Here is a 13807-nt window from a genome sequence, read left to right as displayed (position 1 = left end):
TCGAAAGCCTTTTAATTAGTACAGTTAGTACAGATACAGGTAGAGTGAAACTTGTTAGGTTTAATTCAGAAGACCTTAAATGTCATTTCAAATCGAATCTTGAGAGCTCTGGTCTCGCTAAAATTATGGAACAGTATCAGATGAACCTGCTTCTTCAGACAAAGAACTTGTGAATGATACTCATTTTCGTATGGGGAGATGCAGTTTAAAAAAGGTTAATTTACTTATTCCAAGGTAGCTAAAAATCACCATCCGCCGGTATGTTGCTATGTCTCTCTCATTGATTGTCAGGAGAACTGAATTTGGGATTATATCAATAGAATCCCTCTCTCCATCTCTCCTTGACATACAAAGTGACGACAGAGCTTTGAAATGTTTTACACACTGGGATGGACACTTGAAATAAAACAATCTGGCATTAAACTTGCCTCAGCATGGAAACTGAGTTAGCCAATTTAGAATTAATTTAAAACTGTATATTAAAGTACTTGTTCATTTTAGCATTTTAGTTAAATATTTGTGTGACCATAGGGAGTTATAAAAGAAATTTACTCCACAAGCAGGCTGTCTTCAGTAACCAGAAAGCCAAATAAAGAAATGATAATTAAGAAGTATTTCACTGGGTTGGACTTCAGTCAGCACTGTTCTGATAGTAATCAATAAAGACACAGAGTAAAGTCCTTTTTTTTCTTTTAACCTCCTAACAACATGTGCTGAATTTCTAGTGTTTCATTGTTTGCTGATTTGTTGGTTGGTTTTTTTTTTTTTAATAAATTTATTTATTTATTTATTTTTGGCTTTGTTGGGTCTTCGTTTCTGTGCGAGGGCTTTCATCTAGTTGCGGCGAGCGGGGGCCACTCTTCATCGCGGTGCGCAGGCCTCTCACTATCGCGGCCTCTCTTGTGGCGGAGCACAGGCTCCAGATGCGCAGGCTCAGTAATTGTGGCTCACAGGCCCAGTTGCTCCTCGGCATGTGGGATCTTCCCAGACCAGGGCTCAAACCCGTGTCCCCTGCATTGGCAGGCAGATTCTCAACCACTGCGCCACCAGGGAAGCTCTGTTGGTTGGTTTTTAATACTTAACAACCAAAGTATTTAATCCAGCTACTGAAGGTATTATGCTGTAATACATCACGGCTGTGTAAACCTCCCAGGTAGTGGGGCTTATCAGTATATTGTGTTTTTGTGCTGGTTCTCTTGGCTTAGTTTGGATCTGATTCAACTAATACAGAAGAGACATTAACAATCAGTATTAAGTCAGTAATCTTTAGAAATTTTGACCGAAAGCACTCACAAGGAATCTAAATTTTAAAAAGTAGTTTCTGAATTGAGTGGAAAGAGCCTCTCTGAATCCTCACCACACCTGAGCATTTTTCCCTTCAGTTTGTAGAGTGCTGACACAAAAGGATACCCTGGAGACAGAATATCCCAGAATGCTTACAGTTCTTTTTCGTTCACCAGATAGCTCTTCACAGTGCAGAAGCGATTCATACACAGTGTCTCACTTACTCTTCCTGGAACCCTGAATGATAGGCAAGACAGTTCCGTGTATTATGGTATAAATGAGGAATCCTTAGTTTCAGTTCATGTGACTTAGTGAGCTGTGGAGCCTAGCCTCAACCCTTCTGTCTTTAAAACGCTTGATTTTCCAAGCCTTTTTGGATAAGGACATTGTAATCAGATCTCAGAGATAATCATGAGTCCTGGTGTGCCTAGCGTGCTTGGTTTAATTTCATTTTCTTTCTTTTCTAAATGTTTTTGCTGAAGGTGATGTTTGCTTGTATTTTCTTAGTACATATATACCCCTAATAGGATCAGGGTAACCAGGCTGGGATTAAACATTACTATGGATAATTAATAAAGTAGCTAATTTCTGCATGTATAATTGAGAAGTTATGGCATCAGGTATTCATGACACTATTGTGTTGTCACAATGTTAACTTTTGAAAAATATAGTGTGTTTAGTATTGTTTTTAACCGTTGTGATTTTAAAAAGATAGTAAAAACAAAAGTCCATAGCAGAATGTAAAGAATACCAGGAAAAATATAGGGAAGCCCAAGTTCTTGTCCCTGCTCTGACGGTGAAAAATCTGAATTTGGGCAACTAAACTTAGCTGTTTGTCACATTTTCTTATTGTTAAAGTGAAGTTGATATTACTTGATTTGCTTGTAAGAATTATATGAAAAAAAGCAATTTAAAATACTTTAAAAAATATAAAATCTTGTTAAATGCAGGTGTTATAAGAAATTTCAGAGACTCTCAAGTTGTTGAGATTTTTAAGAATTTGACTTATTTCTTATTATTTTGACCATCTACATACTTGGCCTTTAATAAAAGGGTTGCGACTGAGTTTGCACATGACATCAGTATGCTTTTTTTTTTTGGCTGCATTGGGTCTTCATTGCTGCGCATGGGCTTTCTCTAGCTGTGGTGAGCGGGGGCTTCTCTTGTTGCGGAGCACGGGCTCTAGGCACACAGGCTCAGTAGTTGTGGCGCACGGGCTCTAGAGCACAGCCTCAGTAGTTGTGGCGTACGGGCTTAGTTGCTCCACGGCATGTGGGATCTTCCCGGACCAGGGCTCGAACCCGTGTCCCCTGCGTTGGCAGGCGGACTCTTAACGACTGCGCCACCAGGGAAGTCCGGCATCAATATGCTTTTAAGTCAAAGTTTATTATTCCAAAATTCAGACCTTGTATTTAGGGTGAGCTCAGTCAAAAATGGGCCAAGTGCACTTAATGTGTCAGAAGAATCTGGTTAACTTTTATTTCAGGTGAATACTGTATAAAGTACAAATGGGAGGGATTCAAAATAATAGATACAAACAGTTGCTGTTAACCACCCTCTAAAAGGCCAGCTTGTTTTAAAGTTACTACTTTAAAGTAGAAGAAAGAGACCAGTGAAGTAGAGACCAGTTCAGAGTATGGTGGAACAGTTTCTATCTAGCTGAAATTTATCTTCATTTTCACAACATAAAAATATAATCTGGGACTTCCCTGGTGGTCCAGTGGTTAAGACTTTGCCTTCCAGCGCAGGGGATGCTGGTTTGATCCCTGGTCGGGGAGCTAAGATCCCACATGCCTCCGCGCCAAAAAAACAAAACATAAAACAGAAGCAATATTGTAACAAATTCAATACAGACTTTAAAAAAATTTTTTTAAATATAATCTGAGTCAGCCTTAAGTTTCTTAAACAACCAAAGATATAGATTCTTGTTCAAAAAAAGCTTAAAACCAGACTAACACCATATAGAGAAAATACAGAGTTTAAGTGGCAATATATAGTTGTTTGAAGCCAAATTTTCTCAATTTATTTAAGTACCTGTAAATGGCAGAATTTAGTGACCTAAAACTCTGAACCACCTGAAATGAAGTCATGTACAATACTGTACTTAAGTTGTATTTTAAACGATTTTGTCCACATTTTACCAAATGCATTCTTCTTAAAGATTTTTTTAAATGTTTCCTTTGTGCCTAAAATACAATTTAATGTGAATTCATTGTTTGTTTTGAACTGAGTCTTGGAGAAGGCTATTCTGTTGCAAATATTATCAAGTAGGAAAAGATGCCCTTCAAACTATCTTTTAATGGGAATCGTATCTCCTTTCATTTATCTTGCTTAAGGCTAGATTTTGAATAAGAGTGACTTAGGGGTAGTTTTTCTTCTTTCAGAAAAATCTGTGTTCATGTATCTAGTAGTAAGCAAAAAAGACTAAAATTGGACTTTAGCACAGGCCTTGAATTTTTGTTCAAATAACAGTATCTTTGATATCTTCTGGCACATGCTCAAGCATTTGCTGTCCTTTAAATGTCAAATATTCACTTCTGGATTGGTATTCGTTATGATCAAGGGCTTAAAAGCTGCTCAGTGATGAGGGTAAAAGATTCAGATTCCGTTGTTAACATCAACTTGGTCCTGAATCACTTTTCCCTTGCTCCTGCTGCAGCATCTGTTTCTCACTCATCCGGTCACCTAGGTTCTTTCCAACCTTCTCACTGAAGTCAGTTTTGTTTCAGCCACTCAGTTGCCTTTGGCTGCTTAGAAGAAGAAAACTGGAAGGGATGAGAGATTTCTGTTGAAAGTTCTAGGCACAATAATAGCAACTCTTTTTGTACATTATGCATTTCGCTTGGATTTTGACACATACTCTGTAAAGCACCTCCAAGCTGCTTCCTACGAAGAATAAACAGATTAAATATAAAAAAAAACAGAATTCAAGTAAAATTGTGATACTACATACAAAAAAGTATATGAGGAACTACACACAGATGTACACAGACATTGTTTTGGAAGAGTTAATGCTCTTGCACAGTAAAGGAGATGATCCCTGTCTTTAATCATGATTTTGAATCTTCTCGTTCACTTTTGAGGCATATGGTAGTTATTTCTACCCCCAAGTACTTTCATTCTGTTGACAAGGTTCTGTGATGTATATGACTTTGTTGTATACATGCTTTTGGTAATTGGCAGTAGTTGAATAATTTAAGAGACGAGGATTATCATTTCTAAAATTAGACTACAATAAAAGATTTTAATACCTTCCCTTCTATCTTTGGTCTTATATTTAATGTCTTCTATTGTTTGTAATTAATATTACATATGACTCTTTGGTGGGTTTTGATGACCTCTTGAACTATTTTACTACATAAAACAACCTGCATAAAACAGAGACATTCTGACTTTGTTATATATTTATTTTTTTCTATATGTTTATGTGCATACCTTTTATTTTAAGTTTTAGGACTGTGATATATGCACTTTGACTAAGGTGGTGCGAGCTAGAGCTAATTTAGTTATAGATATTTTCATTGTAGAAGAGCATGTAGCGGGAGGAATGAGATGGTAGATTTTCCTTTTTCTTAAGAAGACAAATGGAAATGGTAAATTAAGTTGTCAGGTATATACATTATACATAATGTCAAATATCTTTTTGGTTTTTCCCTCTCCGTAGCCATATGATGTCAATTTACAAGTAACATCAGTGTTATCTAGACTTTCTCTCTTCCCTCATCCACACATACACGAGTACCTTTTGGACCCTTATGTGAACCTTGCTTCTGGCTGTAGATCTCTCTTCTCTGTAATCGTCAGGGTGAGTTATCAGTTTTGTTATGTTCTCTAGGATTGATAAACCCGACCAATTAACATCTTAATATCATTGTGTGTAATTAGTGTCACATAATAAAAAATATTATATATTTACTGTTTAGAAATAATTATTTTACTACAGAATGTGGAGAATAAAGATTCATTCTTTTAAGTGGTATATATAACTTCTGTATTTTAAGGGATAGCTATGAGTCCTTTGTCAAAGATTGTTATGTGAATAGTGAAAAGTGACAGTCTTCATTTAGTAATAGGAAATGGAGTATTTTTTTATCCTGAAAATCCCCATGGAGGTGTTTAGGAACTGAGCTCCTTTTGTCCCTGTGACTCAGGTTGTTGGAGACCTCATGGTTCGAATCCAGCGTATTCAAGATTTTACTCCCAAGCTTCTATTAGTCAGAAAGCGATTACTTGGTCTGGAGCCTGAAGGCCCTATGTAAGTCAGTGTTTTACATGCTGTTTATCTAAAACTCTACCAAAACTTGATGATCTGCTAATACCCTGCATCGATTGATTGATTGCCTGCTTTCCCTTCCCAGTATCGAGCACATCACGTTGCTGGAGGGTGTGATTGTGCTGGAAGAGTTCTGTAAGGAGCTGGCGGCCATCGCCTTTGTGAAATACCATGCTGCCTCCACACCATAAACAGCATCTTGCAAGTAACCAAGGGAACAGAACTGTTGTATGCATTTCATCAAAAAAGCCTCAGTTCCACCCAGCCACGAGAGGATAAAAAGCCTTTTTAAATGAAGCATTGCTGTAAACTGGACAGAACCATTCAGAACCCACTGAGTGGACACTCAGTACAGTGTTGTGTGATGTTGACTTTTATCATAATGGTTCTAGATATAAAGTTGCACATCCTTGAGTCCAGGATACAATCAAAGGAACTTCAGGAAATAAGCATTTCTAATGCCTGTGTGAAAAGCTGCAAAATTTCTGATGTCATGACTTTGATGATATTTCTGTTAATTTAATATCCTTTTAGGTAGCAAGGCATTTTGACATTCTCTGGGACTCAAGTGCTTATATTCTTTTGGATTAATAAGTAGCAGAAAAAAAAACACCTAATTTTATAACTTTTTAAGGTCAGAATTCTTATCAAACAAAATATTGAAAAAAACTGTAAGTGAGAAAAAAGTACAATTTAGGAACCATCAAATGAATTAATAATAGAAGATAAAAATGTGTAGAGCACCATTAACTTTCTTCAGCTTTTCTAAGAATAACAATTTAATATGATAAAGAAATTCTTGATTAATATATATATTTTTTAAAGAAACCTTTTACTCTCTTGTGCACATAGCCACGTTAGTGATTGATTTTCATGTATGGGTCCCAGTTTATTTAAACTTTGTCATTTTTGCAACAATGTTGAATTTGTGCTCACTGTTGGTAGTGTTTACTAAAATAGTATTTTTTAAGCTAATTAACATGTATTGGGTTGAGACCCTTTTTTTTCTCTCTCTCCCTCCCTCTCTGAAAATTGCTTTATAATTTGATTTTCTTATTGAAATGCATGGTAGCCTGTAGGTGGCAGCAATCAAAATGCCAATGGCCTCCTGAATGTTTACATTTTTTTTTTCCATTTTGTTCAGTCTTTTGTTTTAAATCGTTCTAAAGAGATTTTAAAACAAACCAGCAAGTCTGACCTGTTTACATATGAAAGAACTTGGGTAAATTGGTGTATGTGTGAATGGGTACGTGTGTAGGAACGTGTGGTGAGGGTAGTTGGCAAAGCTGCGCTGTGCACAGCATGCTGGTACTTGATTTACAAAATGGCGTTTGCTAATCCACTTTCTATCCTTCCTTTAAGTGATACTTATCACTCAAATATTGCTTTTAAGCTTCCTTGGCTTTTTGTTTTATTTTTTCAGTTGAAATGTTAAGCAGCAGCACTTTCCTCTTTACCTTTTCATTTACTGATATTTGGGGGAGCAGACTAGGCAAACCTTCCAGCCTGAAAGGAACTGTAGCTGCCCGTTCTAAGAAGTTGTTTTGTGTAGCATGTTTGTATCTATACATGGTGTAGCATGTGTATAGAAGCCTGTTTTACACCTACTGCTAATTTTGTTGTATTCGTTTTCTGATTTATTTTATAGTTAGTTTTTGCTATTTATTAACAACAAAATGTCAAAAATTATGAATATTCTTGGCTCTAGAATGCTTACCACTGTTAAAACAACAACAAAAAAAAACTAAATTTCTAATTTAATGCAAATCTCTGTTAGCTCACTCTAGGAAATTTATTGAGCGAAACAATGAGAAAACAGGTGGGAGATAGTTACTTTGTGCATGATTTTCTTTAAATGATTTTTAATGATGGGAAAGCATTATTCTGTTTGCTGTATTTATTGATGAAGGAACGCTGCAACATCTTCATTTTTAGATGTAGTTGTAGTCTACTTTGATGTAGGTGTACTTAAAATAGAACATTAAGAGATATTAGATATTTCTTAATGTTTTTGTAGCATTCGATAGGTGTAATGGCAATGATGTTACCTCTCAAACCAAATACGATTTTGTCCTTGATTTCACAGTAGGACCTTTTGGCTAATCCATGAAACCAAGCTCAGAGAAGCTTTAATTCATATTTGTGTGTGTGTATGCTGCTTCTTAAAAGATAATTATTTTCCTAAGTTATTGTAATGACTTTGATTTGTAATCAGCTAAAGCTTAAGGTATAATTTGTTTCTCTTCTAAGTTTGCTGCTGTCTTTCCTTCCTTTCTTCTTCTTGTTTAGTTCAGACCTAGAGCCAGCACAAGTTCTCACAGTGAGTTGGATTTGTTGGTGAAACATTGTCCTCCATGACTAGCCATTTGTGTACTGTCTTTCAGAAGCTGACTATTTCTGTTCCTCAGTATTTGCAAAACAGTGACTGATATGCACTGTGTTGAGTGGGCAGTACCACCCTAGCAATCGATTGCCATGACAAATTCCAAACTGTACTTTAGCCTTGCTTCACATTGGTGTAAATGGGTATGCACATTCTTTTTTTTAACTTTCTGTCTAACAGTATAGTCTTTGGGTTTATTTTTTTTAGTAATGAGCCACATTCTTTATGTGATAGAACTCAAAATGTGTCCTTAGCCAGCCAATTATCACTGTAGTACTCACATTGACTATGTAAGGTTCTCATAATGTATCTGTCTGTGCAATATATAAGCTATGAGTGGATTCATAGCTTTTTGGTTTAATTGTACATTATTGTGTGTGTACATGTGTGTATATATATATGTGTATATATCTATAAGGACCAAAATCCTTAGCTTGCTTACACTGTTGCTAGTGTAAAGATTATTACACTTAATTTTACAGGGCACAAATTATGGAATTACTTCATAATTCATGGTAACGTATTTCCATAAATTATTGCATTAATATACAATTACCATTTAATTATGAAGTTTATATTGACAGAAGTTACAGTGAAGTGCTAAAATCACAATTTATATGGTAATTATATTTTGGGTTGTACAGTTAATCAAAATATGCATGTCATTGTGACATATGATGTGTTAAAACATGATAGATAATCATATTTCTGGGCCCTGTAAAATAGTGTTACTATAATACTCTGTTTTGCCTCCTGCCTTGTTTACATTAAACAAAGGATATTTGGTAAATTTTTCTATTGTACATTGTTTAGGTTACTGACAGTGTTACCAAGACCTGGAAATCTTGGGCCATCTATGAAGAAAATCTTCAGATGGTGGTTATGTACCTAATGTTTCTTCAAAGGAGGTTGTGATCAAGTTCAACTTTTTGTGCTAACAATGCATGCAGGACTAAGAGGGATGATCTAAAAATAAATAACGTAATTTAAACAAAATGTTGTCTTACATTTTTGTAGAATTCAAATTGGAAACATTTCATTCCCTGATAAATCTAAAATAATAATTCACAACATACAAAAGGATATGACACACAGCAGTCAATGGTTCATTATAGCATTGATTCCAGAGAGAGAACAAAAAGGAATATATCAGAATATTTGTGGAGGGGGAATGTATAGCTTGAAAAATCCCTCTGGGTGAGCCTTATATATATTGATATTTTCCACCCCACTCCTTAATAACCATTTTCCTAAAGGAAGGAATGGCTATATAAGTCTTAGAAATATAATTCACTGAAAGCATTATTTCTTTTTTTTAATATAAGTTTATTTATTTTTGGCTGCATTGGGTCTTCGTTGCTGTGCGCGGGCTTTCTCTAGTTGCAGCGAGCGGGGGCTACTCTTCGTTGTGGTGCGCGGGCTTCTCATTGTGGTGGCTTCTCTTGTTGCAGAGCACGGGCTCTAGGCGTGCGCGCTTCAGTAGTTGTGGTTCACGGGCTCTAGAGCGCAGGCTCAGTAGTTGTGGCGCACGGACTTTGTTGCTTCGCGGTATGTGGGATCTTCCCATACCAGGGCTCGAACCCATGTCCCCCGCATCGGCAGGCGTATTCCCAACCACTGCACCACCAGGGAAGCCCTAAGCATTATTTCTTTTTTTTTTTTTTTTTTAAAGGATTTTCTTATTTATTTATTTATTTATTTATTTATTTATTTATTTTTGGCTGTGTTGGGTCTTCGGTTCGTGCGAGGGCTTTCTCCAGTTGCGGCAAGCGGGGGCCACTCTTCATCGCGGTGCGGGGACCGCTCTTCATCGCGGTGCGCGGGCCTTTCTCTATCGCGGCCCCTCCCGTCGCGGGGCACAGGCTCCAGACGCGCAGGCTCAGCAATTGTGGCTCACGGGCCCAGCTGCTCCGTGGCATGTGGGATCTTCCCAGACCAGGGCTCGAACCCGTGTCCCCTGCATTAGCAGGCAGATTCTCAACCACTGCGCCACCAGGGAAGCCCTAAGCATTATTTCTTAATAGATTTATAACATATAAAAACTTTTCTCTTTAACTGACATTTAAAACAATTTGACTCTAAGCTTATTCCATTCACTTGAGTATTTGCCAAAGTCCCTTAGTTGGAAACTGAAAGAAACATGTAATACATGGCACAACGAGAAAGAGAAAAATCTAGTTATTAATCCCTCCTACCCATGATTCTTTTCAGCCAGTGTTCCTCAAAATAGTTTTAGAAGGAAATAAAGAAGGTAACAGGTTTAAGGATGTAGGGGAGGTAAGGTTTAGGCATTGAAGAGTTAAAATTACCTCATCTTGAGCTCCTTCGAAAGAAAACTGCATTTTAGGAATGCATAATCAGATCCCCAGTCCAAAAACCTGGTTCAGAATTTTGCAGTGTTCCATCTAGAAAACTAGTTATCTCAAGGAAATTTAAAGAATAAACATAAAATTGTTAAGGTTGAAATTTTGTTAGAGTAAAATCTTTGAAGTAAAAGCTGTACCTCTTTATCAAAAAAAAGGCAAAAACACTGTGTGACAGTTTGATGCTGAAGTTTCCATGGAAGAAATAGAATAGGTTTTAGTTGGTCTGAAGCCAGTTAGGAAAGTTGTTACCTACGGGTCTCACCTCATAGGAGACTGGTTTTTAAATTTACTTGATCTACACCCTACTACCCACATTAGAGAGATTTCATCTAAGCCTGTTTCACACACTCTTATGGTTTGACTGTTGTGCGCATTAGGGGTTTTATTTGTGTTATAATAGCATTTCTAAAAATGTATCAGAAATAGAATACTAACATGTCATCTAAAACCAAATCAAAACAATAATTTGGTTTACTCAACAAATATTGGGAACTTCTTATGAACCAAGTTTTAAGATGCTAGGAAAACAAATAAGAAGAAGCTTTTCTGCCCTCACCAAGTCACAGTCTCGGTTCAGTGTGCTTACAAAAATAAGGTACACTACACACTGGAATACTGTTAGAGAAACAGCACCCAAGCGTTGTGAGAGCACAGGGAGAGGAAGTAGTGTTGCAGATCATCAAAAGAGAAAATCTAAAACTCAGGTCTTGACTGAATTATATCCTTACTTGTGAGTGCAGATAGACCAGGTATTCTGAGAAGTCGTAATGATAAAGTCAACTCAGCAATAAATAGACAACGGTTCTGTATCCTGTTATATGTACCATGATTAACCGTTTCCTTTCACCTTCTTCATTCTGAGATTGGTATAAAGCACCAGCCTAAATAATTGTGCCTTTGGGCCCACATTTTCTCAATTGCTGAGAAGTAATTAGCTGTTCTGATGTAAATGATCTCTTTCTAGAACGATTATATAGAGAGAAAGCAAAAAGTCAATTGAAATATTAAAATCAAAAGATTTAAGAAGGCTTAAAAAAATGATAGGAACATTAGGGTAAGATTTGGTTTAGTAAATTTGTAGAACCAAACCTTTCTCCCGGCTTGAACTCAATGCTCCTTTGACCACATTCTTTATTCTCTGCCGGATTGGGGCACAGGTCGCTGCATATCCAATTAAGAGAGAACGAAATGGGCTGATGGAGACAGAAAAGGTGAATTCGGAAGCCACATGCTGGATGTGTGTGAAGATGGAATGTGTAAACTTCCACTGTTTCTCATAACTCCAGCCGTTCCTGAAATTGAAGGCAGGGGTCAAGCTAGAAGGCAGGTAGACAGGCTGGGGGTCACACCTGCCAGGACAAGATGAGGAAACCTGACTTCTGTTTCCCTTCCTAACCTCAGCCTTCTTGAGGTAACCTCAAGGAATTACCTGATCTCCCAGGAGTGAGTCTGAGGAATTAAAGAAAATTCAGCATGCCTTATAATTTTATATTACCTTACTCTTCCCTCTAGATAGACTAGTCAGTATATGAAGGAATTAACAGAGATTCTCTTATAAAGGGCATTAAGGTATTGATTCTCTTGACTAAGTAGCGAAATCCTGACACGAATGTAGGACCCAGTAGGAGCGTCAGGAATTCAAATACTACCATGGGTTACTTTGCTCTCATTGCAAAAGTGAGGAGAAAAGACATCCTTTGAGTTTTGTAGCTTAGTTTCATAATGGTACCCATGTTATATACATTCATTCGCATGGTGATCATTCTATTAATTCTTAACAAAATATTTAATACCAATGACGTGCTAAAGTTTTCAGGGGAAATATTCAGGTTGGAAGATCTAAGTAAGCCAAGAACACATTCTGGGTATAACAGATCAGTCTTTTTCAAAACACATTTTTCGGTTGAGTACTATAACCAGAATTGCAAGCTTGAGGAGCTATCTGTGGCTCAGAAAAAAAAAAAAAAAAGAAAAAAAGAGCAAGTGACATGCGCAGCCTCTGAGACTAGAGGAGACAAAGCAAGAGCATCTCCAAGTCTGTCACTGCCTCAGTCCTGTAATTTATGAGTAAGGAATCGTAAAATCAATTTCACTGTTATGCAGAACGATGAGATGGTACCCAAATTCGCTAGAGTCTGGTGAAAGTTGTATTTCAAAGCCCTCAAGATGAGATTCATTTATGTAATAACATGAGAAACGTATTCCTCATTCCACTCATAAATAGAATAATAGCACGTAGGGTTTTAATTGATTAGACTTCCCAAGAGAACCATGTACAAGGAGATTTCTAGAGGGAAACAAATTGGCCATTCCTTAAACATTATTCTTCCATGTTTAAAATATGCTTTCCTTCTTAAATCTCTTTAGCCTGTTGCTATTATCAACAGTGTAGCAAGCCACAGAGCATTTTATGGTTCTGTAATCTTTGTTGGCCGCTTCAATTATTTGGGTGTCCTGCGATCATTATTTCAGTTCCATTTTAGAAATGATTAGGAATAGAACATCTTTTTCTTAAGTCGAATTGCTGTTGGGCTCCAACAGAAATGGAAGTCGGGACGGTAACGTCTACTATTAGGATATAAATATTATCCCAATAGTCTGTATACCTTGGACTCCTTGACAATAAATAGGTTCTATTTTACAAAGACCTGCATTTTCCTTAAAATGAGCCAGTGTGATGCAGCTTCAGGAAAGCCTTTACCTGAAAATACTGTCGGCAAGAGCACATGGCTCATTGGAGTCTGGGTTCAAAACCACATCCTAAAAAGAAAAGCTGTAAGTGCAAATGTGCATAGCAATTTCTGGGTGTTTTTCTTTGGAATTTGACATTGAAATAAAATTTGCACAGTTCTTAATGGTTGGAACCTTTATATGCATAGCTTATAATATAATTGATATTCATTGAGTTCTGAGTCTTTCAAAGAAAAAGCTGATATATATCTTGCCAAGTAGTGTTTTGCTCATTTATTATCATTTTTATTTCAAGAGAAAGAAAAAGACTAGGGAAGTGTAATTAATTTGACGTAGATAATTCTGGGCTGAACATTTCAATATCAACACCATTTTAAGACCCTTATGAAAAGTTCTTTGTCCTCATGATGCAGCTTGCCATTGCTATACTTTCTTTTTTTTTTTTTAATTTTTTTTTTTTTTAATATTTATTTTTGGCTGTGTTGGTTCTTCGTTTCTGTGCGAGGGCTTTCTCTAGTTGCGGCAAGCGGGGGCCACTCTTCATCGCGGTGCGCGGGCCTCTCAATATCGCGGCCTCTCCTGTTGCGGAGCACAGGCTCCAGACTCAGTAGTTGTGGCTCACGGGCCCAGTTGCTCCGCGGCATGTGGGATCCTCCCAGACCAGGGCTCGAACCCGTGTCCCCTGCATTGGCAGGCAGATTCTCAACCACTGCGCCACCAGGGAAGCCCTTTTGCTATACTTTCTGATACAAGACTTGTATTTTGGCCCTTCCTCCATTGAGCTGTGTGATCAATCTCTCAACTGCTGCC

At 37.2% G+C, this 13807-nt stretch overlaps 1 protein-coding gene across 1 annotated transcript in view; it reads left to right on the top strand.

The window, feature by feature from the left end:
* FHIP2A (FHF complex subunit HOOK interacting protein 2A) overlaps nt 1–8926 on the top strand; it is a 37060-nt gene extending 28134 nt beyond the window's left edge. Inside the window, exons 15-17 of the mRNA XM_057531124.1 lie at nt 4949–5089; nt 5436–5539; nt 5643–8926. Of these exons, the coding sequence (XP_057387107.1) occupies nt 4949–5089; nt 5436–5539; nt 5643–5748 (351 nt within the window). The 3' untranslated portion in view covers nt 5749–8926. The remainder of the gene's footprint in view (nt 1–4948; nt 5090–5435; nt 5540–5642) is intronic.
* Nucleotides 8927–13807: the final 4881 nt, after the last annotated feature.

Source organism: Balaenoptera acutorostrata, chromosome 16 (assembly GCF_949987535.1).
Source record: "Balaenoptera acutorostrata chromosome 16, mBalAcu1.1, whole genome shotgun sequence".
In the NCBI taxonomy this organism is placed as follows: Eukaryota; Metazoa; Chordata; class Mammalia; order Artiodactyla; family Balaenopteridae; genus Balaenoptera; species Balaenoptera acutorostrata.
This window is presented reverse-complemented; position numbering and strand designations above follow the sequence as displayed.